The sequence below is a fragment of the Lissotriton vulgaris genome, chromosome 5, assembly GCF_964263255.1.
Source record: "Lissotriton vulgaris chromosome 5, aLisVul1.2, whole genome shotgun sequence".
NCBI lineage: Eukaryota > Metazoa > Chordata > Amphibia > Caudata > Salamandridae > Lissotriton > Lissotriton vulgaris.
In genome coordinates this window covers 1,858,486,323-1,858,512,799 of record NC_141693.1, presented here as the reverse complement: position 1 = coordinate 1,858,512,799, position 26,477 = coordinate 1,858,486,323, and the positions used below count along the sequence as shown (strand labels likewise).

The window sequence follows — 26,477 nt, the reverse complement described above, 5'->3', positions numbered from 1 at the left end:
AGCAGCAGTGTAGACAGGTAAGCCTGTAGACAGTGTTGTCTGGAGGGCTGGGCGAGGGGCGGTCCTATGTCTGGCCTTCCTTACAGAGGCACCAGCCAGTCACCTCTTCAGCTCCTGCCAAACACTTATAAGGTCCCAAAGGCGAGACCTATTGGCTATGCCAGTGCTGGTTTAATTAGCCCTGACTTACTTCTCATTTGCACCAGACAATTGCATGTTTGACAGGAGTCTTTTTCAGTTCTTTACCATGGATGGTAGAGTTGGGGTAGTGAACAAATGACCTAGTGTGGTGTTGCATATTTTATCCTCCAGACAGAGATTTTTGTTCTGTGATGAAAAGGGGTAGCAGTTTAATAATAGTAAAAGGAGTGCCTCTGTAAAGTTTCCTAATCATATACTGTACAAGACTGATGGATGCTGATGCTCAACCGGGTTGATGCAGATTTCGCCTAAGACTTTGGAAGCAATAGCCATATATGGCAACTACCAAATCCCCATTACAATGCAAGGCTCTCTGAACCCCAGGTTAAGGTAAACCCCTGTCTTACATCGCCTGGATGACTGCCTGAGGGTCTAGCAATGTGAAAGACACACAGGGTTTGATTGCTGACATTGGACAGTGGTGAAAATCCAGCGGGCATTTATTGTAATAGTTCTTTATTGTTCTTGTTTAAGGCTCAGTTCTCATCTCAGTGCTAATGGTACGGAATGTTATATCACCTCTGACATGTTCTATGTGGAAGTTCAACTGGATCCTGCTGGCCTGCTCTGCGACGTCAAAGTAGCTCATCATGGAGAAACGCCAGTGGTAAGTTCATCCAGCATACAAGGACCGAGTATCCAGTGTACATATCTGGAGGGCTAGTAACATTTTGTGGCTTCTTGTTGGAGCCCTGAGATGTAAAGGGATCATGGCGTTAGTAAACATGGCCTCGTCTAGCTGCGGTTTCATATGTATGTGGGGAAAGTCATTTGTTTCTCTCTAAACCACTGTGCCATCGTCTAGGAGTGTGATTATTGCTAGGTGTTTAGCCACATTTTTAAGCAATTAATGTGGATGAGTGTTTCTCTTCCAATAAACTAAGATTCAAATGAGACATTTCAAGATATTCCAATTTTTTATTTTATTTACTGATTTTTGTGTTTATCTTTTTCAGAGCTGTCCGGAGCTTGTGCAGCAACTGAGGCAAGCAAGATGTGCTTCTTTGTGACATCTAGAAAGTTGTTTAAAACCCCCTAATCAAAATTAAATCCTCTAAGGGAACATTATTAAACTCCCTGGACCCTGCATAGTGCTGGAATTATTTTCTTAAACGTTTTATTGCAGTTCTGCTTTCTTAAAATTATTGAGATAAGTGATGTTGTCAGAGTAGTGTGCTCAATTGACCTCTTTTCTCGACTTCTTAATATTTAGGTTTTCTCTAAAACAAATGACAGCTCGGGTAAATTGAGAAGTATTAATGGGTTGAGGAAAGTGCAGTGCTTTCCTCTGTCCTTTTCACACTACAGAGAATCCTCAAGTGGTAAAAAAATATTTTTTGTTTGAATGTTTTAGCAGATTGTTCCTACATAGTTGCTCTTTTACACAGAGCTGCCACCTCTACAGTGTTTTCTGAGGAGGCCCTTAAGGGACAGTGCTGCACATGGGCTTGTTTTTTAGTCTGCGTGGAATATGATGGGGCTAACCGAATCATGTTATCAGTGTCATTTATTTAAAATGTTACCTCTTCTCTAGGAACTCCAGTACCTAAAGAATTCTTCCTTTATCTGCCTTCTCATGTCGTTTGTGTTCACAGTTCGGGCACTGGAGTACTTGGAATGATATTCCTTCTGTTTGTCTCCTTTTCAGAGAAAAGAATTTTGAAGAATTCTCACAACACTTAAAGGGACTTGTTAACCTGTACAAACTTCCTGGAGACAAGTATACATTACTTTCGTTTTGTTGCATAATTAAATGTCCCTAGATCTTGGTTTATTAAACAAATCTGCGAATGTGCGTCCCTGACTAGGGCGCGTGCCTCTGCTTTTTGCATTATTTAGTACCTGTAGTCGAAATAAGCGTAAACATTTTAATACATTTATTTACATACCAATATTTTATTTATTCTTTGTATTTTTTTGTTTTGGTGAGAACCTGTTAACTTGTATTTCAACTTTTTTCTATTTTCTCAAGCAAACTAAAGACAAAAATGTACTTAGCAGTGCAGTCCCTTGAGCTGGACCTGTCGAAGATGGCTGTGATGTACTGGTAAGTCCACCTTCATGTCCGCACGTTTCTTAGCTTCAGTTTTGAATCCCTGTGCTTGTCACAAGGTGTATAGAAAAAATACATAGAGGAATATGTACATCTCATTCTCTTCCATCCTTTTCACCCTGGTTTGCCCGAAAGATGAGACCGCCCCTGACTTAGTTTATCTTAATGTGGTGAAGTGTTAAACCTGTAAAAATACTCTCTTGAGATTCTCAGACCTTCAGTGCAGCCTACTAATGTATCATTTTGCATTAAATGTGATCTGGTTTCAGGGGAACTATTGTGGAATGAAGCGCATGATGTGTTGCAGCCAGGTATCCTGTGATCCTATGGCAGTCTGTGCCAGGATTAATTAGTTGTGGCACTCATGCTCGCTACTTCATCATGGCTGAGTAATAACAGAGAATTCAAGTGCATAGTTTTTGATGGTACACACCAAAAAGTGAAATTGTAAGTTTGTTTACTTCTTTTTGACGAAACCTCCTTAGCAAATCTGTTTCATGCAACTCATTACCCTCTTTTAGGGCTTGATGTTACATTCATAGTGTGTATCGATCATGATACTATTTTTAGGTTCAACCCTGTAAGACCATGCGCTAGCAAATGCACCTTGCTTATGATACATTGTCAACAAAAAGGGCTTGGAGCCCGTCTGTTGCATCAGTGTCTGCCCGCTGCTCCCAACGTGATTGAGGTGCTTTTTTTTTCTTTCTGACTTTTAGTACCCTGTAAACAGAAAGCACGTGATTGACAAAAACGTGCCCTGCAGGACAAACAAAATTGTTGATATTTATTTTCTTTAGTTAACTTTTTTTAATTTGTCACGTCTTCTTTTCTCACATTGCACTCGTGCTCATTTTTGTTTTTGCTCATGGGCCCTGCTTTCAAAAGATGAGAATTATGTTATTTCAAAGCAACATTGTTTGTTTCTTCCTTATCTGTAATTTCTGAAATGATGTTTTCACACATCGTGCAGTTTGCCCTAGTCCACCCCACTCCAATCAACACCAATCCACCCTACACCAGACCACTCCATTCAATTCATTCCAACCCAGAACAATCCATTCAAACCCAGATCACTCACCCCAATCAAATCCACTGCAATTCACCACACCCCAATCTACCTGTCCGTCTCCAATTCATCCCTCTCCAACTCGCCCCAATCAAATCAACCTCACGCAAATCCACCATGCTCCCTCCCCAATCCACCCCACTTCACTCCAAAACAATCTGCCCCACTCCAATCCCCTAAAATCTGTCCCACTTGACTCCAAAACAATCTGCCCCACTCTAATCCAAAAATTCTGCCTCACTCCAGGCCGCACCACTCCAGTCTTGCCCCACTGTAATCCAGCCTATTCCAATCCATCCCGCTCCAAGCCACCTCAATCCAGTCCACCTCATCCCACTCGAATCCACTTCAATCCAGTCCACCCCAATCCAGCCAAATCCAATCTACCTCAATACAGCGAAATCCAGTCTGGTTCAAGTTCAAGTTCCAACATTTGTATAGCGCACTACTCACCCAGAGGGTCTCAAGGCGCTTGAGGGAGGGAGGTGTTTTACTTATCGAATATCCAAGTTTTTAGGTGCTTTCTGAAGGAGAGGTGGTTCTGTGTAAGGCGAAGGTGGGTGGGGAGAGAGTTCCAGGTCTTGGCCGCTAAGTAGGAGAAAGATCTTCCTCCCATGGTGGATCTGTGGATGCGCGGAATTGCGGCGAGGGCTTGATTGGTCGATCGTAGTTGTCGGGAGGGGGTGTAGAAGGATAGACGCATGTTGAGGCATTCGGGTCCTAGGTCGTAGAGTGCTTTGTGTGCGTGGGGGAGGAGACGGAACGTTATTCACTTGTTGACAGGGAGCCAATGGAGGTCTTTCAGGTGGCTGGAAATGTGAGCTTGCCGAGGGATGTCCAATATGAGTCTGGCTGAGGCGTTTTGGATGCGTTGGAGTTTTTTCTGTAGTTTGGCTGTGGTTCCGGCGTAGAGGGTATTTCCGTAGTCCAGTCGGCTTGTGACCAGTGCGTGGGTGACCGTCTTTCTTGTTTCTGTGGGGATCCAACAGAAGATTTTTTTGAGCATTCGTAAGATGTTGAAGCAGGATGTTGAGACAACGTTTACTTGTCTGGTCATCGAGAGGGAGGAGTCTAGGATAAAGCCCAGGTTACGTGCGTGGTCCGTAGGTATGGGTGCGGTTCCGAGGGCCGGTGGCCACCATGAGTCGTCCCAGGCAGAGGGGGATGGCCCTAAGATGAGGACTTCTGTTTTGTCCGAGTTCAGTTTTAAACGGCTGTTCTTCATCCACTCGGCTACTTCTTTCATTCCTTCGTGTAAGTTGGTTTTGGCGGTGTTTGGGTCTTTGGTAAGGGAGAGGATCAGCTGGGTGTCGTCTGCGTAGGAGATTATGTTGAGGTTGTGTTGGCGTGCGATGGAAGCGAGGGGACTCATGTAAACGTTGAAGAGGGTAGGACTGAGTGATGATCCTTGTGGTACTCCGCAGACGACTTCGGTGGCCTCTGATTTGAAAGGGGGGAGGCGGACTCTCTGGGTTCTTCCGGTGAGGAACGAGATGATCCAGTCCAATGCTTTTCCTTGTATTCCGACGTTGCTGAGGCGTTGTATGAGGGTGCTATGACAGAATGTGTCGAAGGCTGCGGAGAGGTCAAGTAAGATGAGAGCAACTGTTTCTCCGTTGTCCGGTAGTGTTCAGATGTCGTCTGTTGCTGCGATAAGGGCGGTTTCGGTGCTGTGTTTGGCTCGGAAGCCGGACTGTGAGGGGTCGAGGGATTTGTTGGATTCGAGGAAGGCGGCGAGCTGACTGTTGACAGCTTTCTCGATGACTTTGGCAGGGAATGGGAGGAGCGAGATGGGGCGTAGTTCTTAAGTTAATTTGGGTCTGCAGTGGGTTTCTTCAGAAGGGCGCTGAGTTCGGCATGTTTCCAGTTTTCCGGGAAGGTAGCTGAGTTGAGGGAACAGTTAATGACATCGCGGAGATGGGGTGCGATAATGGAGTCTGCTTTGTGGAAGATGTGGTGGGGACAAGGGTCGGTTGGCGATCCTGAGTGGATGGAGTTCATCAGGCGGATGGTGTCTTCGGTGGTGATTGGGTTCCAGGCGCAAAGGTTGTTAGAGTACAGTTTTGGTTCGGAGGTGGGTGGAGTGGACTGGTCTTTGGACTGGTTTTCAAAGCTGTTATGTATTTCGGCAATTTTGTTGTGGAAGAATGAGTATAGAGAGTCGCAGAGGACTTGGAAGGGGGTGATGTTGTTAGTGCCGGCGGAGGGGTTAGTGAATTCTTTGACTATGTTGAATAGTTCCTTGCTGTTTTGGGCTTTGTTGTCAAGTCGATCCTTGAAAGCTGATTTCTTGGTGGACCGGATCAGTTGGTGGTGTTTGCGGGTGGCGTTCTTGAAGGTGGCTAGGTTGTCATTGGTTGGGTTTTTTCTCCAGGTTTTCTCGAGAGTACGACAGAACTTCTTGGATTTCTTAAGGTCATCATTGAGCCAGGTGGCTTTTTTGCTGCCTTGCTTGGTTAGATGGTTTTTCAAGGGTGCTAGTTCGTCGGCGCAGTGGGTGATCCATTGTGTGAGGTTGGTGGCTGCTTGGTTAGGGTCCGATGAATTTGCAGGGGGGTTTTGGTGAAGCGATGTTAAGAGCTGGTCGGTGATGATTTTGTTGCAATTTCTTCGGGGAATAGGTTGTGGGGGGTTGTGGGTCGTGGACTTTTTGTAATTGAAGTGAACGCAGCTGTGGTCCGTCCAATGGAGAGTTGTGGTGTGATCGAAGGAGATGTGCTTGCTGGAGGTGAAGATAGGGTCAAGCGTGTGTCCGGCAGAGTGGGTGGGGGTGTTAACGAGCTGTTTGAGTCCGAGATTGGCCAGGTTGTCCAGAAGGGTGGTGGTGGTGTTGTCGTTTTTCTTTTCCAGGTGGAAGTTGAGGTCTCCCAGTAGAATGTAGTTCTCGGATGGGAGGGCATGTGGGCTGATGAAGTCAGCGATGTCTTCGCTGAATTGTGTGCGGGGTCCTGAGGGTCTGTAGATGAGGGTGCCTCGGAGTGTGGTTTTTGGGTCGGTGTGAATCTGGAAGTGAAGGTGTTCGGCGGTAGCGAGGTTATCGTCTGAGCTGGTCGTGATGCGGATTGTGTTCTTATGGACAATGGCGATGCCACCTCATGTTTGGTTGGTGCGATCTTTTCGGATGATCTTGTAGGTGTCCGGGATGGCTATGGCGATGTCGGGGGCTGATAAAGCGTTCATCCATGTTTCGGTAAGGAAAGCGACGTCCGGCGATGTAGTGTCGAGTAGGTTCCAGAGTTTGATGGAGTGTCTGTGGACTGAGTGGGTGTTGAGTAGGAAGCACTTTAGTTGGTTAGTGTTGGAGCTCTGTTTGGAGTTAGTGGATTTGGTGTGGGTCCTGATGCTGTCGAACTTGCAGGAGCGGCAGGTGAAGGGTCCTGGGGCGGCTAGGTTGCAGTTTGGGAGTCTGCCGGGATTAAGTGCTGAGAGGGTTGCGGCGTCGTACGTTATGCGGGTGGGGTGGGTTTTGCGAGGGCCAGGGGGTCTGGCGCGGACGGGCGTAGACGGGCTTACCTTTGGCGCACCTTCGGCGCGCATGGGGCGCGCCCGCTGCGCGTGAACGCTGCGCGCTGAGGCATCTGTCATATGCGGATAGTGGAGGGGGAGGGGTGAGGGAGGATCAGCTGGGAGGCGGGAGCGGGGTGGAGATCCGGGCAGGGAGGCACAACAACAACAAAATGGCAGCAAGCCAAAAGCGAAACAGGATTGGGGCACAAACAGAAATAACGCGATGCAAATGGCAGTGGCACCGGCACAATCGGGCACAGATGAAAACAGCAGGCAGCACAACACAATTGGAAATAACGTAAAAGCGCACTTTGGCAATCTAGCGCTACGATATGTTTAAGATAAGCAATTAATAAACAACAATCAGGCAATCTAGCGCTACAATATAAATTGAATTAAACAGTTTGGCAAAAGCAGTTGTGGGAGCAAGGCCAGGTAGCGGATAGCAGTCTGGCGGTATAGCGCTACGATACCAGGCGGCATGGAGAAGCGTGAGGAGCGACCGCTTCAATTGAACCCACATACATCAAATCCACCTCAGTCCAATCCTCCCTATGCCAATCCAGTTCACCCCAATCATTCCATTTCAATCCATTCCACCTCAATCAATCCAATCCACCTCTCTCCAATCCACTCCACGCCACTGCAATCCAGCCTACTCCAATCCACCCTTCTCCAATGTAACACACCTCATGCCAATCCAGTTTGCTTCAGTCCACCCCATTTCATTACACCCCACTCCAATCTAATTCAACATATCCAGTTCACTCCAATACACTCCACCCCACTCCAATACACCCCACTCCACTCCAATACACCCACTCTACCCCAGGCCAACCCACCCAATCCAATGCATCCAGCCCACCCCACTCCAATCCAATCCACCCCACTCCGTCTTCTGACTCCAGTCCAAAACAATCTGTCCCTTTCATATCCAAAACAATCTGCCCCACTCAGGCCCAAACAATATGACCCTCTCCAATCCAACAGTCTAATGTGCCCCACTACAATCTGCCCCACTGCAATCCAAAACAATCTGTCGCACCCTACACCAAACTGCTCAATCCAACCCATGCCACTCACCCCAATCCAATCCTCCCAGCTTGCCCAACTCCCAACCAAAATAATCTGCCTATCTCTAAATCGCACTGCTCCAGTCCACCCACCCCACTCCAAGTTCACCCCGCCCCAATCCACCCCATTCAAATCCACCCCACTCCAATCGAATCCACCCCATCTACTCCACTCGACACCACTGCAGTCCAATACTCCCCACTCTACTACAGTCCACCCCACTCTACCACAATCCAATCCACCCCAGTTCAGTCCACATCATCCAATCCATCCAGCCCACCCTTCTCCAATCCACCCCACTGGACCCAGTCAACCCCACTCCAATTTACCCCCCCCCCCACTTCACTCTAATTCACCCCACTTCAAACCACCCTACTCCAGTCCACCCAGCCCCACCCTATTCCATTCCGCCCCAATTCATTCCTCCACACCCAAACCAGTCTAATCGTCTCAACTCCAATCTACCCCAGTCGAATCCACCTCACCCCATTTCAATCCACCCCATCGGTTCACTCCATCCAGTCCACCCTCTCCAATCCACCCCACTTCCCTCCGTCTAACCCAATCTAATCCTCTCCCTCAATCTACTCCACCCTATTTCACCCATGCTACTCCACTCTCCGACCCTGCACTCTGACACTGCATTCTGCAACACTCTGCTACTGCACTCTACTTCCCTCTACTCAACTCTAAAATACTCTGCTCCCCCCTACTCCAGTCCACTCTGACACTCTGCTCTAACAAATCAAGTCTACAACACTCTGCTCCCCCCAATCCGTTCTAGGACACTCCACTAACTTTCAGCCATGCTGAATAGCAGCTACACTGGTATACAACATCGCAAAAACGCATGGCCACCGCCAATATCTCTTGTATAGGCAAAACCTATAGGCCTTGCCAATGCTTGTTAGAATTTGTCCAAGACAACGCACACATTGTCTCTTGAGAGACCTTTTGTTACCTTACAGTGGGCTTAAAGAAATGCATTGGAAACTTTTGCATGGCTTTGTTGTCACATTCATTTGCATGCTTCTTATTTGTCACATTCCATAAGATTTCCTCCTTCTTTTTGTGTTTGTTCCTTCCCTGGAGCATTGACTCATTTCTATGTCCTTCCACTGCTTTCTTTTCTGCACACTACTTTTTAGCGAGTGCATGCTCTAGCAAGACACTAACACTTACAAAAAGGGCTTTAGGTCTTTCCATTGCTTACCATTTTTTGACTATAGCTTCCCTTTTCTTTTCAGCCTCCTTAAATGGCCAGTGCTGGCCAAACGTCACTTCCATTCTTTTCTGTGGGGCAGAGACCAAGAACAGATTGATTCAACTTAATCTGTGCCTCTCTGCTGCTCCTAACGTGATTGGGGTACTATCTGTTACTCTCCCACTCACACTACCTGCGGCTTTCTCCATAGCACTTTTTAGGTCTCGCCTACGCAGCACGCATGCGATGCGTAGGAGGAGACCGTAAGGAATGGATTCACTTTTTTGGCAAAAAACGTGCACTCTTTGCATTGCTTTCAATGGCAACGTGTGCACGTTTGGCGATTCCCTTGTGGGACCGTGCTTTGAAACCATCTGTTTGTAATTAACTTTCAAACAGATGGTGCCCCTGCTTGCTCCTGCAAGGTAAACACTGTGTGTGCTCTCGGTGGCCCCCCCACCCCCACCCCTCAGACTTGTTTTTTTTCTTTTTTTTTTATATCACCGGGGCACGCCTTATGTTTCCCTGCTTCCAACACTCAGAAGAAGCAGCATGTTACCCGAGGGGGCATCGCTTGTTTTACCAGCCACCGCTCTCCATTGCCTTTGATCTTCCTATGCTTTATTTCCTTAGAGTTTATTCTGTCACTACTTTTCTGTTCTCTCTATAAACCCCTTCCTCCTTCTCTTCTCTCGTCGCCCCTCCTCCTTTCTTCGCATCTTATTTTCTTCCTCCTCTCCTTTCTTCCCTCGTCTTCCCCTCTCTTCCTTTCTCGGTTCCTCTCCGTGTCCAGTCCCTTCTCCCTGGCACCTCCGACGTTTCCTGCTGCCTCCCGACCGCCCTGACAGTTGGGAGCCAGTGCCTGCGGGCGCCGAGTCGGGTTCTCTGTGATTTATGCAATCGGTATGACAGCAGACACACTGCAGTCCATCACTGCAGTCCCCCTGATTAAAATTCAGCTCTGGCCCGACTGCATCACTCCACACCTATGAAAAACGATTTACTTATAAGAACTTTATCCCTGCCATCTGTGTTGACAGACACAAGTTTCTGTAAGAAAACTTTTGTTTCTAGTCACTTACTGCTAATTCACATGGGTACTGCAGGTCGTACCTGGGTGATGCTGCTCTCATCTCGTACTTCACTGCCACCTAATCGTAGAGGTGAAGTCTGAACGAATGCCGTCATCAGAATGGGTAGCCGCTGGGGACAACACGATGCATGAGCCGTTACTGGACTTAGCAAAGTATCTGTATCCAATGGTACTGCTGATGGTTGTGTAAGACAGATGTCCAACACGCATTCTTCTCTGCATAGCATACATCGAAGCACAGGTAGGATGCAATTTTGCCATATTGGTCTGAATGAAAGAAACCAGGTCATATTCAGATCTCTTAGCCGGGCTAATCCAAGGACTTTAGTTATGCGGTCCCGATAGCGTATAGCTAAGATCGTTTCTTCCATCGTTGCTGGAGTCTTGTCTGCGACTTAGCTTGCCATATCGGAGCAGAAGGGTCAAAAATTAAATTCCTGCTACGAGTCCCAAAAGTAGTGGTTGGCCGCCAAAGACAGAATGGACAAAATTGGGGAAAATGCCCAGAACTGTTTCGAAGGGTGTTAACAGCCCCGAAAAAATGGTCTTAAATATATGTGGGATACCACTGATATCAGCCATATTTAGGATTTGGCTTAGCTTTTCTACGAAATGCACGGGGCAATTTGTTGATAAAAGGGTATGTATCTCTGCCGTTGTCCTTGCAACCAGAAGATCATATGTTTCTTTAGATGACGTTAAAGGCACGGTTGACTGTAAAAGAACCGACTTCATTCTGCTTAAAGTATCAATTCGAATAGAAGAGATATTCAAAGGAGGCCAAATCATCGCCTCCGTATCTGGAGTGCTGTTTGGATACAATACTTGCATACAGCAAGTGACCATGGAACTAACGCTTACGAGATAGGCTTTCCCTGGCACCATGCCACAACAGCTGTGGTCCATTATTAGAATATAGCTCCCGTTAGAAAGCCGTCTAAAGAATGGCTCTATTTGTGTTGCAGGTGTGCCGTGCTGGTGATATGAAAGGTTATTTGAAGTCCCCTCACAGGACCCAAGCAAATTAATACCTTGGCACAGAAGTATACCGCTTAGTGATCGTTTACAATTGTTACCACTAAGAAATACATTCTGTTTCTTTTTACTATAACGTGTGTGTGTAAGGCAATTTCCATGATGACTTAATGTACCCTTTACCCAACCTTTCATACTGGCCCGCTGGTATATACTCTTGGCAGTATTTAAATTGGAAAGTTATCGGAATTGTAGTTATTCCGTGTATTATCCATTCAATGACAGGTCTTTCTGACATTGTCAATGGTAATCTCTCAAGTTTTTCAATGCTCAGAATTGTATAGTCTGCTCCTTTTTGTGCCAAACTGATTTGTTTATCAGTAAGGTTAAAGATAGAGAATAATGACGTTGTGTTTATCAAACGCCATGGCACGTAGCCTGAACGCAGATTTTGCAACGTCCAGCCAAGCTGTACAATAGAACGTGATTGGGACTGACCGTGTTGTAACATTAGTAAGTCCTGATCTATTATATCGCTAGCAGATGATACAATACTGTCCAGTGAATATATTCTGGAGGACAGAGTCATTAACCCATTGTCCACAACAGAAAGGGATTTTTCCAAATTAATACGATCAATTTATAGTATTTGTTCTGCTGTCTCAATTTGAGTTACTTTCCAAGCTTCGTTGTATGCAGCGTATATACCGGCCGCTATGAAACGTTTTTGACGCTGTTTGCGTAGTCCCATTATGAAATCACGCAAGTCAGCACCGTCTTTAAGTAAAGTCAAGTGTTGCTTAATTTCAGCCAGTGTGGATGTCTGTAGCCACTCAAGGCATAGTTTCCCTACGCTGTATGTTGTTACTATCCCTGGATGTTGTCTCTGGGAGTATCTAGGGTCTGGTCTGGTCAATGTGAACCCCTGGTTTTTGTTCAGGAATCTATCTTGACAGTTATTTGTGTCTGTTGGCCAGATCAACCACTTTTTCCAATCAGGATGTGTTCTGTTTTGGTGTAAAATAAGGGATACGTCTATCTCCACATCTGTAGTGGTATTACTATCAGGTATTGGCTTTGGAATAGACGGTTTGTTTAAGTCTTTAATCTTAGCTAGGCCAAGACAAGTAGTCTGTTGAATGTTATCATTCAAGAATATTATTTGTTCTGGGATCATGCAGGCTCTAAATAATGCTTCTATACCTTGGACCTGCCAATTTTTTGTACCCCAGATGGTTTTCATTTCAATGTTGAATTCAAAACCAAATGTAATCATTTTTTCATAAAATGTTTCAGAATAAATCAATTTAGTATTTGTCAACATTGTTTTTATCCCCGTCTTATTTAACAGTTTAAAATAAAACGTTTCTGCATCACTTGTGTTAAACCCTGAGAAGTATGGGAATTTCTTATAAAATGTTTTCGAACTGCTTTTAGGTGGAGTTGCACAATGTTCCCATTGATTATACTTAAAAACATTTCTAGGTTGAGCAGATTTATGTAAATAGTGATGTGCGAAGTGATTGTAACAGTACATTTGTTCATAATTCGACGAACCCTGTAAGTAATCATGTTCTGTAAATTTTGCTGACATTACTAAATCTGACATCATATTATTTATGCTTTCAAAGTCCCAATCATCAGAGAATGTACTTGGTTTTACAAAGTCACTTAATGAAACCTTGAACTGATGTGGATATTTCAAGAGTTCAACCGGGCCATAGATTTCGTAATCCGTTTTTTTTCTCAAGCTACCCCACCGGGTATTGGAATGGCTGTGACATTCACTAATGATAGTTCTCTTTTCTCAATGTGAGATGACTTGTGTGGCTTTAGGACCAAGTTGATGTTCTGACTTGCTTTGTCCATTGTACTGTATTTTCCCTCAATGAATTTTCCCAAACAAAGTACCATGATGAGCCAAAGCAGGAGGAAAAGTACACCTAACACAATCCAAAATTCAATCCATGGAGAAATAAGATAGGTTTCTTTGAGTTGATGAAATAGTTTAGTTACTGTGTAAGTTTTTGTTGTTGGCATTTCTTCAGGTTCGCTTTGATCTTCAGAAAAGTTATCGAAATTGATGAAGTAGCCAGATGCAGTTCTGTCAATTGTTGGAATTGTTTCCGAATTTTCCTTTGCTTTTTCATTTTTTCTTTCATTAGCATAGTCTGAGGCTACATCGCTGTAGACAGGTGTTTCTTGATGAACTGTTTCAATTTGAGTTTCAAGAGGCACAAGTTCCATGGCATTGTTGCATAGTCCCTTTTTATTCACTGCAGGTTTATCCAATGTGATTAGTCTCTCAGTTTGAACTCTTGGATTGTAGCAAATTTAGGTATTCTGCTATTTCTTGGGAGTCCACTGGGCCTACTACTTATTATTGGCCACATGATTGTGGTTTTACCAGGTCGATGGATACAACACGGTTCTCCTTTTTACCAGCAAGGGGCGGTAGTACAACTGATCTCTTTCCGCTGACAGCTAAGACAGGTACTGCTTTTCTGTAAGAAGGCCCAAATTCCTTCTTCACCGCGATCTTCTCTCTGACCAGATCCCCATTCTTTGGAATCCAGACAGGCCTTGCTGGGACAGGTGGTTTATCTTCAGTGGCTGTTGGCTGCTGTTTTAACTTTATGTTGCTCAGGGCTATTCCTGTTTCATTTAAGTCCTGTAAAACAACCAAACGATCTTTGATATTAAACCATTTTTTTTCTACCACTGAAGTCTGACTGTCTATGTCCTGAATATGCATTCTAGTACCGAACAATAGTTCGAATGGGCTGAAACCTTTTAGAGAATTTCTTGGCAGATTGTTAAGACTACGTTGGACACTTGTTAAATGCTGGACCCACCCATCACCCGAACCTAGTACCTTTGCCGTTAAAGATTGGTTTATGTCTCGGTTTTTTCTTTCCACAATCCCGTTTCCCTCAGGATGGAAGGGACAAGAGTACCGCAATGCAATGCCCATGCTGGTCATGGCCTCCTTATAAGCGCGAGAGCTAAAAGCAGGACCCTGGTCAGAATGTAGCATGCCAATTGCGTATGTGCAGATAAAGACTCGCAAATCTTTTATAACAGTTCTGGCGTCAGCCGAGCGCTGGTGTCTGTATTTTTAAGTGAATCTAGTCTTAAAAAGAAATTAATGGGACGCTGGATTTTACGTATAGATAGCCTTATACTAACTACAAGAAGGGCCATGGCAATACTCCGGTCGGTTCGCTACTGCGATCTCTGTTGCAGTTTGGACAGCTCTTTGCAAATTTGTAATGTTGCAGGCTCATCCCTGGCCACCTGTATTCTGATTGTAATTCTTTCAGAGATTCCTTGATCTCTTGGTGCCTTAGACCCAATCCCATGTGTGCGTCCGCTACTAAGAAGATTCTCCTGTTCGTGTTTGGAATTACTCTATCCCCCCTCCAGGGATTCGAGCAAAAGGAACGGAGTTTGCATCAATTATGTATGTATAATTGAGTGGATAGTTCACGGGTAGTGCTGCACAGTCGCCTTTTGAAGACTTTTTTACCACCAGCATGTTTTCCCAGTCTGTATTTTTCTGAACGCTTTTTTGTGGCTACGGAAGCCGGTTGAGCTGCTTCCGCTGTGGCTGTATTAGCCAATAAATTCCCTGCATCGTGAACGCCATCACGTTGATGACTCAGTGCATGTATCACTTGAGTCTTCCGTAGTTCTTTCTGCAAAAGAACTACCTGTTCCCAAAGCTTCTTATGCTTTATTGTGGCACCTGTGTCATCTTTGTAATCGTTTTGAACCCAGTTCTGCAAGTCATTATTGTAAGATTTGACGCAGAAATGTGAATCGCACACTATTAGTGTCGGGAATTCACGATCTGCATTTTCAAGCGCCATCTTTAAAGATCTGATTTCAGCTCGCTGAGCCGAACAGTTTCTCAGTGATTCAGTTTTTGTTATTTTTGATCTGAATTTACCACAGCGCCAGCGACCTTTAACAATCTCGCACGCTGCATTGAAGGATTTATTATCCACATCATAATGTTGTGCAAATCTGTCCATATAGATTACACAAGAGTACTGTTGGAGAGGCAGAATTTCGATTGGCAGAGGATATTCATCTTCATATTTTAGATCTTTCAGTTTTTTCATGTTCGGGTCAAAATAGTATTTCTTGCTTCTGCAGCAAGAGAATTTTCCCACTGTATCCATTTTGGATCTAATGCCACCATTTTTAGATTAACTGAGCTTAATAACGCCTCAAGGGCTGATTCTGCTGTATAAACAGTTATTCTCTTGCCTTGGGCTTGGGCTCTTTCTTTTGCTACAGCAGTTTGAACCATATTAACAATATTTTCTGTAAGACTGAATGTTTTTTCAGCTTGTGTGTACAAATGTGATTTGTAAGCTATTGGTACCGTTTCTCCCTCATTAGAGGTCAGGTACGTGAATCCGCATCTTCCTGGGATAACTCGGATTACAAGGTTGCGTGTGTTGTCGTGAGTTTGTAATTTTGTTTTAGCTAACATGTATGTCTGTAATGATCTCAAAATTTCTGTGTGTTTCTGAGTCCAATTGATTGGTTTAAAATCAGGTTTTATTAATTCATAGAGAGGTTTAACCCTCTCTGCATAATTTAGAATGTAAGTTCTTCCGAAATTCACGAAACCTAGTATTGATTGTAAGTTCTTCAGCGTTTTTGGTGCTTGGAGTACAGCGCACTTCTCTAAGAAGTTGTCTGCTAGGCTTTTGCCTTCACGTGATAATTCATATCCTAAAAACAGGACAGTAAAGTGGGCAATTCGTGACTTTTAAAGTTAAATTTGTAACCCTCTGCTGCGAACCCAAGTATTATGGTGTTCACTCTTTTCAAGTGAGTATCCAGGTCATCATCTGTGAGATAGATGTCATCGACATAAGATAATGCCTCATCATCATATATTTGTAGTAACTCTGTTACCCTTGCTGAGAATAATCCTGGGCTATTCTTGAATCCCTGTGGGAGTCGACAGAATTTTTTCTGTGACCCCATTATTGAGAAAGCGGTTAAATACCTTCTTTCAGATGCAATGTTTTGACAAAAGAATCCAATAAAGATGTCTAATGTTTTGTATTTTTTGCGAACAATGTTATTCATTAGTGCTGCAATGTGTGAGTTTTGCACAGCAAATGTCTTGCAGCATGAGTTAAGGTGTCTGTAGTCCAAGACTAGACGATATGAATCGTCTGGCTTAGAGACAGAAAACAAAGGATTGTTCATTTGAGAGGTGCATGTTTCGATCACCCCCTGGTATTCAAGTGGATCTAAGATCTCCCTGACTTGTTTTTTAGCTTCTTGCTTAATTGGGTACTGCCTTTGTGCAGTGGGTTAGCATTTTAACTGGATTTTGTGAGGAGGGGAGTCCTCATCCCATCCTACATGATTTTTATATAATGCAGGAGCTTGGGCTACTGCCCATTTTCTTGCATATGTGTATTTTCTATGAGAAGGCAGGCATAATCATTTCTTCGCCATGAGGGCACTCCCTGACAAACTCTGGTGGCCAGTCTTTCTCAGCTAATAGGATGTCATAGCCTTTTGAAAGGTTATCCCAAAACAGACCCCTTACTTTCCTAGTCTTATCTCCCTCTATACGCAATGTTATTTCGTATATTTTATGAGGTTTGCTATGTAAATGTATGTAAATGTATTTGAGCTTGTATAGCGCACAGCTACCCGCAGTGGGTTTCCCGGCGCTTGCTTAGGGAACCCGTCCTGGTATTCCCCTGCGAGATAACCCATTTCTGGGCATCCCCAAGGTGAAAGCCAGGCATCCCGCCGCGAGGGGCCCTTGTGGAGATTAAGCAAGCTATTGCCCAGAGTTACAGAGTGGGACTCCATGATTGGAATAGGCACCGAGGCGAGAATTGTCAGGTCCGGGGAAATTTGAGCCCAAGACCCGCCGAGGCGGGGAATTGAACCCTGGTCCGGGCCAGACCTCTGCATCAGGGTCTGCTGCTCCAACCACTTGAGCCACACTTCTCCACACTCTGGTATCTGCAGTTTCCACCTGTATGTATTCATTTGTGTCCACTGTCTCCAGATGATTCATCAGGATCTTGCGAGCTATTGTCACTTCTGCTGCACTGTCTAGCATTGTCTGAGCCCACACTCCGTTTTTCAGCTGTGTCCTCAGTATCCTCTGCATGTTTGATTATTTTAATACTGGCTACCTTCTTTCTTGGAAATTGTAATTTTTTACTTTGAGCAGGTTCCTTGTCTGTGGACTTGACGTGCTCTTCCCTGTGTTCTGACCGTCCTCTTCTTTCCGATTTCTGCGAGGAAGTCTGAAAAGATTGAGAGGGACATGTATCAATATCTTGATGTCTATCAGGCTTTTTCAAATTATCCCTATTTCTAAGGTTGTATCTTTTCTCAGAGGGCTCCCTCTGGGGAGACTTATGTCCTTGGTCCGGAGATCTTTCTCTCCGCCGAGGAGACCTTCCTCTGGACTGGAATCTTTTTTCTTTGGGAGTTGATTGTTTATTTCCATCCCAGCTCTTTTTTGGAGTGTTTAGATTATTTTTAATAAATATCTTTTCAGGATTTTCAGTTAGTTGGGGTTTTACCGGTTTCCCACCCAAACTATCTCTACCTAGTTCTTCATAGGATTTTCCTAAGATTCTGGCAAGTTCAATTGGTTGGTCTGCTATATCTGTTTCTTTCAATTTCTGGAGGTAAGTTATATCCTCCATTGCCAATTGAACTAACTCTCTATATATGCCTTTGTTAATTCTTTTATTTTAACTAAGAGTTCTTCGCTTGACATTTTATCAATGTCTGGATGTGGTGTGTAGCTGGCTAGAACTGGCCACGTTGCTCCTGGTCTACCTAGTGGACCGAGCCTGGTGATGTGATTATTATGTTTTAGGGCGCCTTTAAACCAAAGCAGGTGCTCTTGGTAATTTATTGGGATTTCAATGTCCTCGAAAGGAGTGTATTCATCCGGAGTGTCCTCTATTTTGTAATAGTGGAATTCGTGTGTTACAGCGTTTGCTGCTGGAAAGTTTATCCATGAATAGAATACCTCTGTCTGCCGATATTCATGGGTCTCTACCACGAATATGACTGTACCACCTCGTGATGTCAGTCCGTTTTCTATAAGTTTAAGAGTTATAGTTTTTCTTATGTTGACCGGAATGAGTATAGCATTCGGGTCATTCTGTAGGAGACTCGTGTCATCCTCTAGGAGTCGAGCTGCTATTCTAGCTGCCACCCTCTCGTCTTCACTTTCCCCCATTTTACTGGCAGAAAGGTTTTTGTTGCAGATCAGGTTTCAAGGAAACAAAGATTAGGTGCACAATATTTTGGAACACTGTATCCTTCAACGTTGACTAAACCAAAAACTATACATAGGAATCTCTTCCTACTAAGTTCCGGCGGATTTTAACCTTTTACCCACTCCAGACGTCTTTTGGAGTATTTACGGGAAAAAGGGTCTGTGTGAAAAAGCACGACTGAGTTACTCTAACGTTTTGCGTTATATTTATCACCTTGCTCCACGTTGGGCGCCATGTAGTGTAGTTCCTATATTCCCAATAGGCTCTGCGCATTGGAATAATATATTCAGCAGTGTAGACGTAGGACTGAGGTCGACTAGGTCTCTACTGACTATATTAGACTTAAGGTTTGCCAGCTAGCTCAGCGGTCACTAGAAACTTTCTCGAATAAACGAGGAGGAGTTTAACCTCCCTGGATAGACAAGAAGGGATTAGCTTCTGACAACCATATAACATGACAACTTTGCTCCCTCAGAATAAGAGTGTATCTCTAGAGTCGTGTGAAAACAATAGACAGCTATTTCACTCAGTCGATTGTGCGTCCTTAGTTTCACCAGAGTGCAGAGAAAAGAGAGACGGGCGTTTTCAATAAAAAGGTGTAATTTATTGAGCAGTCTTCTTTCTCATGCAAGAGAAATGAATTGCCATAATTGCGATACTTAATGTAAAGTAAAGTGCGTACAGTAAAAGGAGTATTATGAAATAATACTGTAAAAGCATTGATATGGTTTCTTAGCCATAAGATATTTTAAAATGGATAAAATATATACATGCATATATACATTGACTAACGTACTCAACTGGTGCTTCTACATAAGCCTACCCCGGTGTACCTGACCTAAGCCTAATACGTGGGAAGAAGTAAGTAAGTAGCAGTTTAAGTTAAGTTGGTTTTGCCAAGAATCTGATTCAAGAATTCTCTTTAAGGGTTTAGTCAGCTCCGTACCTGGGTAATAGAATGCAGGAGGTCAGGTATCTCTCTTTCAGGACTCGATATCCCAGCAGCCCGCGAAGGCAGCTGAGAACACCAGAGCTGGATTTCTCGGCAGGAGAAAAGACAGCGTCTCTCTCAGTGGGTCAAAGAGGAGGGGCAGCGTCCGTGGGCTCTCGCATCAGCTGGGCTCTCGCGCAAGTAGATAGCTGCTCGGCTCCAAAACCACCACCGTGTGTTTGCTTAAGGCAACGTTGGTATGTTAATACCTGAAAGGTGCCGAGTTTGGCGTAAGGTTTGGACATAAGACGTCAATAAAGATGTCACTAAGAACTGACTGTTCCTTTAGTGTTCGCAGGAGTTCAATGACAAAGCAAAATAAAAGCAAATGGGGATTTCCCAGGTTGCTGGTGGTTTGGTGTGTCGAAAGAACTCGTTGTGCTCTCTAGGAATCTAAGGAAGTAGCTTTGCCGTGCTTTGGGCTGCAAGGGTTATTTACTAAATATGGAACTGATTCTTATGCCATTATAGGGATATTATTGATTATAGCCGTACAAGGGCATAAAATAGCAATATTGATTTAGGTTCCTAGATAAAAACACAATAATGTATTTCAATGGGAAAGCTGGATGTTGAACAAAGGCTGCAGGCTCAGGGACGGAGATTTTTCAGGTGCGACCACCACTGCTGATAGGAATGTTGGCTTTCCTTCTAAGGATTTCAAATTCTGCCATTATAGTGCGTACGGACAACACCACCGCAATGCATTACATCAACAAGCAGGGAGGCACAAGATCGCCACTGCTTTCTCAGGAAGCCCAGCTGTTATGGGAATGGGCAATCTTACAGAACATCAGGCTCGTGGCGGAACACCTTCCAGGAGTATGCAACACGAAAGCGGATACGCTAAGCCGCCTGAGGGCAGTCTCACACGAGTGGGAATTGGACGACGCAGTGGTCAAGGACATCTTCTCCCGCTGGGGAACCCCAGCGATCGACCTGTTTGCCACTCCGATGAACAAGAAATGCCGGTGTTACGCAAGCAGGGAACACCATCGAGGATCGCTGGGGAATGCCCTTTTGATGTCTTAGTCCGGCGCATTTGTTTACGCCTTGTCACCATTTCCCCTGATTCCTCGAGTCCTCAAGAAGCTCAAGATGGACAGGTGCAGGATGATACTGATTGCGCCCGCCTGGGCTCGCCAGTTCTGGTTCACGGAGTTGCTTCTTCTGTCGGAGGAACAGCCCATTCAACTTCACTCCAACAGGACTCTTCTATCAATGTACAACGGCCAAGTTCTCCACCCGAACCCGAGCTTGCTTCAATTGACAGCATGGCTCCTGAACACAGGGAGTTTAAGGATCTAGACATTCCGGAGGAATGCAGGAACATCTTAGCACAAGCACGAGCTCCTAGCACAAATAAAACATATAGAGCGAAATGGAAAAGGTTTTATTTATGGTGCCAGAGAGAAGGAGTGCATCCATTCTCATCAGCTCCGCATCAACTCTTACCATACATTCTATCCTTGGCGCAGGCAGGTCTGGCTCATGCGTCCATCAAGGTCCACTTGGCGGCTATTTCCAGATATAGACGAACAAGATCTGGGCCTTCTCTGTTATCAGCAAGAGTGATAAAGCAATTCCTAAAAGGACTGTTTAGAGTGTTTCCGCCAGTTCGGCCTCCACCTCCGATTTGGCATCTGAATGTGGTCCTGGCTCAGCTGATGAGACGCCATTTGAACCAATACATAAGGCAGACTTGAAGTTACTGTCATGGAAGGTGGCGCTTCTTCTGGCACTCACCTCGGCAAGGAGAGTGGGAGAACTTCAGGCTTCGACTATCAAGGAACCTTACTTACAGTTCAAAAATTAAACCTTGATCCTCCGGATGAACCCCAAATTCATTCCGAAGGTACCGACAGATTTTCATCTTAATGAACCCGTGGTTCTGAATTCCTTTTTTCCTCGGCCCTCAACACAGGCACTTCATTCTCTGGACTTTCAGAGATGTTTGAAATTCTATCTTCAATGCACAGCTGGATTTCGGAAGACGCCCCAGCTGTTTGTGGCTTTTGGAGCCCCAAGGAAAGGATTTCCTTTGTCAAAACAAGGGATTTCCAGATGGATATCGAGTGCGATCTGTTTCTGCCACCAGGCGGCAGGCAAGCTGTTGAAAGGACAGGTGAAGGCGCACTCCACAAGATCGATCTCCTCGTCTACAGCACTGTTTGCAGGAGTATCGATAAAGGATATTTGCAGAGCGGCCACCTGGAGCAGTACTCACTCATTCACGAGACACTACTGCCTGGAGGCGGCTGCAAAGGGGGATTCGGCTGTTGGTCAAGCTGTCCTGAGAAATCTCTTTCAGTAAGAGGTGAGCTTTCCTCTCTTCCCTCCTTCCTGTTTTTTCTCACATTTCGTTTATTATGCTATGGTTACTGATTTATGTTTATGATGATATGTTGTATCATTGGTTATGATAGTTTGTAACTATGAACGAAATGTTTGAGGCCGGCTAACTGCTATCTACTCTGATACAAGCAATGGGAATCTATGAAAGTTCCAATACTGGAGTAAGAAACAAGTTACTTACCTGTAACTTTAGTTCTCCAGTATTGGTAACTTTCATTGATTCCCATGCGCCCACCCACCTCCCCTGGGAAAGCTCACTTCTGGTCTAGGTGATTCTGTGGCAAGGCAACGGCTACGAAAATCTGAGGCTCTGAGCTTTCTCAGGAAGGTTCCACAGGGTGAGGCTAATCTGATTGGTTGCTAGTGTAAGTTTGGGTCTTTTTACATAAGGACACCTATAGGCTACAAAATGTAATGAGGCCTAGGCCTAATTTTTACTTTTTTGCACCTATTAGGGTGCATTTACCTAGATATATATATATATATATATATATATATATATATATATATATATATATATATATATATATATATATATATATATATATATATATAATAATTACCGAGGCTCCCATTCCGACGACGAGGAATGATACAAGCAATGGAAATCTATGAAAGTTACCAATACTGGAGAACTAAAGTTACAGGTAAGTAACTTGTTTCTTGCATTACAAAGGCGACAGGCCTTTAAAGCTTCCCCCTTCGATCACTGGCCCACCCTGGGGGAAGAGGTGTGACAACTCTGCCCAGGATGTGCTTTGTTTCTGGTTCCAGAGAGCGGGGGCTCTTGACCCAGGGTTCTAGCAACATTTCTGGTGGTGGCAGGCTGTCTAAAGCCAATCAGTGGCCACAACAGGGTTGGTATGTTTTCAGGGGACACCTCACCCCTCTGATTACATGTTTCAATAAATACCCTACTAGCATCAATGTGGTTTTATTGGTACCAAACACTCCTGGGTTCAGAGAAGTTATCATGTTGTTGGGGAACGCGAGTTGTCCAGTTTCCAGCCCATGTACTTTCTATGGTTTCCCTGGTGCTTATAATCTGTAAGAATAGACTTCAATATTGGAGGGGGATATCTGCTTGTGCAGATATACCCACACCTTTGATATAGTGCACCCTGCCTTAGTTCTTTAAGGCCGGCTAGAGAGGTGACTTACCTACACCTTAGGCAGTGCCAGTTGACCTGGCACACAGGCCACATCCTATTCCAAGCAAAAAAAGTTTGGGAACTAACAATGTCAAAAGAGACACTTTCTCACACCAGACAAACTTGTTCTTCGCACTAGAGACTCCTTTCTGCAGAAGAGTTGTCACTCCCATTCATGTAGGCCGGACTGTAACCCTGCCTACCTTGTACGCTCCACCATATCTCTCTAAGGAAGAGGAGCAGCTCCACCTAATCAACCAAAAAAGAGCATTATCATTCTACTTTGACCGTATGAAAGAGTTCCGGGTAGACAGCCAACTCTTTGTGGGTTATGAAGGAGCAAAGAAGGGGAAGGCTGTGCAGAAACAGACCCTCTCCCAATGCATCGTGCTCTGATTAAAATCCGCTACATACTGTCCAAGAAGCAACCCACTGAAGGTTCCCATGCTCATTCCGCCAGAGCTTAGGCTGTGACCACTGCGTTATCACACAGAGTTCCGGATCTGGACATCTGCCAGGCAGCAACACAAGCTTCTCCATACACATTTACCAAGCACTCCTGCCTGGACAGTGAGGTCTGTTGGGACATGTACTTTGCTTGCTCTGTCCTGCAGGACTTTTAAGTGTGAAACAGTTTCACAGACCCAACTCTGGGGTGTTAAAACGTGGGTGTCTATTCTAAGGCAAGGAATCTGCTGCTAGATGTCTATCAGATGAACAAATTACTTACCTTCCGTAACGCTTTATCTGGTAGAGACTAGCTGGAGATTCCTAACTTATCCACCCATACTCCCTGCTCTGCGAACTGATTCCTAGGGATAGGGTTTTTCCCCTTTCAGGGCTCTAGTGTTATACACCAGTGATTAGTGGTCATCGTGGCTTTGCGCTCCTGCGGTGAAAAGTCGTGAAAAGAAACTGGTGTCAGCACGCTGGGGTGTCTCCCATTTAGGCCCCGCACAGGTCACTGCAGGCGCTAGTGATGCCACATACAGTCTTGCAGGGGTACTCCTCATGAAAGATTTCTTGACCCAGTCTGACGCCTAAAGATAATTCTAAAGTAAGGAAAATCTGTGGCTAGATAGTTTCTACCAGATAAGGCGTTACTGAAGGCAAGTAACTTGTTCTACAGCTCCACGTGACATCCCTGCTTTTGTTAGTATTACTAGTAAAATACAATCACTTGTCATTTCAAGTCAAAGGAGAAAGGTAAGAGGCAGGCCAGCATCGGAAACCTAGATAAATATGTAAAGTTTAGATCCATAGGGCCACCAATGTGGATATGATACAGTGTTATGAATATGTATTTTTATATACATTTTAAAAATGCATTACCCGGGTGAGTTGCAGTCATCCAAGTAGGTCGGTCCTGAGCTGTTCTATAACAGGATTTTTTTGTATCCTATATATGAGGGTCTTTCAGAGTAATCTATAAAACAATGTAAATAAATAAAAATAACCAATATCTGTTTTTTTGCAGGCAAGCTACCAATGCAAGCACTTTGGAGAAGATCCTACATGGCAGTGTGGGCTTCCTGACCCCGAGAAGTGGAGGTATACATGCCTATTTCTCACAGTTCAGAAGCTCACTTGAAACCCATTGGAGGGCATGCTACCTTATATTTTAGAAGCTCACTGGAGGCATGGTTCAGTTGTTTGAAGTTAGCTCTGTTGAAGGGCAGTTAGACCTTAGCACTTTCTAACTAGCTCTCACCTCTGGTGTGAAGAAATAGCTAATCTCAAATCTGAGAAAAAGTACAATTTCCACCATTCTGTAGGGTTTCAATCTGACATTTACCTGAAGTTTACCAATTTAATTATTTCTCTGTGAGCAGGTCTGTGCATGTTTTAGAATCCTTTGTATGTCAGTGTCTTAGTTGATCGCTCTGGGCAGCATATCTGTTACTTGTGATGATGGAACCATTGTGGTGATTGGTAACTTATGACTAAGTCGTTATAGTGATTAATTTGCTCTTGAGTAGCAGCTGTATAATTGAAGCTATCTAGTAGGGCGGAGGAGTTTATATCTTAGTGGCTTAAAATCATGGTTTTTAAAGGTGTGCCAGTGGTGGAAAACAATAATGGGACTGTGTCTACTGCTCCCCTGCTCGATTTTCTCTACAGCTTGTGGACCCTGCTGGAAAATTAATGAATGATGAGAGGCAGACACTAAAGGAAACAAGGTGTCAGTAACATGCTCCACTTGGCTTTTCCTGGGCTCAGTATTCCTTCAACAGGCGTGTCTTAACAGGCCCCACATCTACCACCAAATACACATATTTTTCCTTGTCTCTCTCACTCTTTGCCTCTCATCCTACTATTAAATACTCCTAACCAAGCTTCCATACTCAACCCTTGTTTCATACCCCTACTCAATCTCTACTTCAAAGATTTCTTACTCCCTATCTTGCATCTTCTGCTCCTTCCTTACTCCCCAAATGCCTACTAACCATGATGCACTTTCAGCTGGTGTGATACAAATGTTTTGTTTTTATTCCCTGCCCCCAATTCCTCTGTTCCTCCTCCCACTCCTTACCATAACTGGGAGGGGGTATGGGGGGCGGGGGGGGGGGCAGCATCTGGCTGCTTTAGGCCATCTTACAAACAATATAATTGGCTTTGTTAAAAAGTCATTTTCCTTTTTCAGATTATTATTCAATAAAGTAATCTGTTGTTTGCCATATTACCTGGAATTGGTTTTGGATTATATGTATGAATCAGTGCTTGTTGATGTAGATTATAGGTTGGTAGATGCCTTAGTTCTTTTTTCCATCACAGTTGTCTGTTGTCTTAGGAGTTGAAATAGCTGGGTGAATGTGCCTTTGAGTTGAAATGTGTTTTCTTTATATCTGGTTCTGTCTTTGCTCTGTTTTCTGTGGTTATTTTTAGTGGTACAATTGTTTGTTGTGTCTGTATAGCTTTGAATCCTAGTTTTTCCCAGATTAGTGCTGGTGGTGTGGCATTCGCATTGGTACAGCTACAGGGTTTGTCTCTTTTGGGATTAAAAAAGAGTTGTGTGTTACAGCTATGTTCTATGCATGGATCTCATTCTCTGTTTAGGTTCTTTACTATTTACTATAGCAGTTTACTTGTGTCTATGCTATTGTGGATTTGTCTCTTGGTGTATTTCTGTGTTGGTGTAGCATATGTCTGAGTACTAGTCTAGGTTTTGGGAGGTGTCTTTGATGATGTGTGTCTCTTCCAGCTGTAGCTGTGCCAGTTTGCTGATACGCTCTCTGATGTGCATGATGTGTGTGCATGTAAGTTAGTTTCTTTTGATTAGATGTGTGCCAAAGTACTGTGCTTGCTTTTTCTCTGTGATCATGACCAATGTTATCCTCTAACAGGTCAGTTGATGTCTCTAAAGTACTACATTTCCCCATACGACTTATTTGAAGATGACACAGGAGCAAACCTAAGCTTGAGTGAAACTAACGGTATGTTGATGAGGGGTGTCTTACTGCTATGGCAACTTAACTCAGCCTTCTCTTCTGTGTTTCTCTATTTGTCTA

The 26,477-nt window shown here is 44.3% G+C and overlaps 1 protein-coding gene across 2 annotated transcripts in view; it reads left to right on the top strand.

The window, feature by feature from the left end:
• MED1 (mediator complex subunit 1) overlaps nt 1-26,477 on the top strand; it is a 459,486-nt gene that overhangs the window by 112,043 nt on the left and 320,966 nt on the right. For both annotated transcript variants that reach the window (XM_086924345.1, XM_086924344.1), the window contains 6 exons: nt 676-808; nt 1,158-1,186; nt 1,850-1,921; nt 2,174-2,248; nt 24,446-24,519; nt 26,313-26,402. In XM_086924345.1, the coding sequence (XP_086780471.1) occupies nt 676-808; nt 1,158-1,186; nt 1,850-1,921; nt 2,174-2,248; nt 24,446-24,519; nt 26,313-26,402 (473 nt within the window). The remainder of the gene's footprint in view (nt 1-675; nt 809-1,157; nt 1,187-1,849; nt 1,922-2,173; nt 2,249-24,445; nt 24,520-26,312; nt 26,403-26,477) is intronic.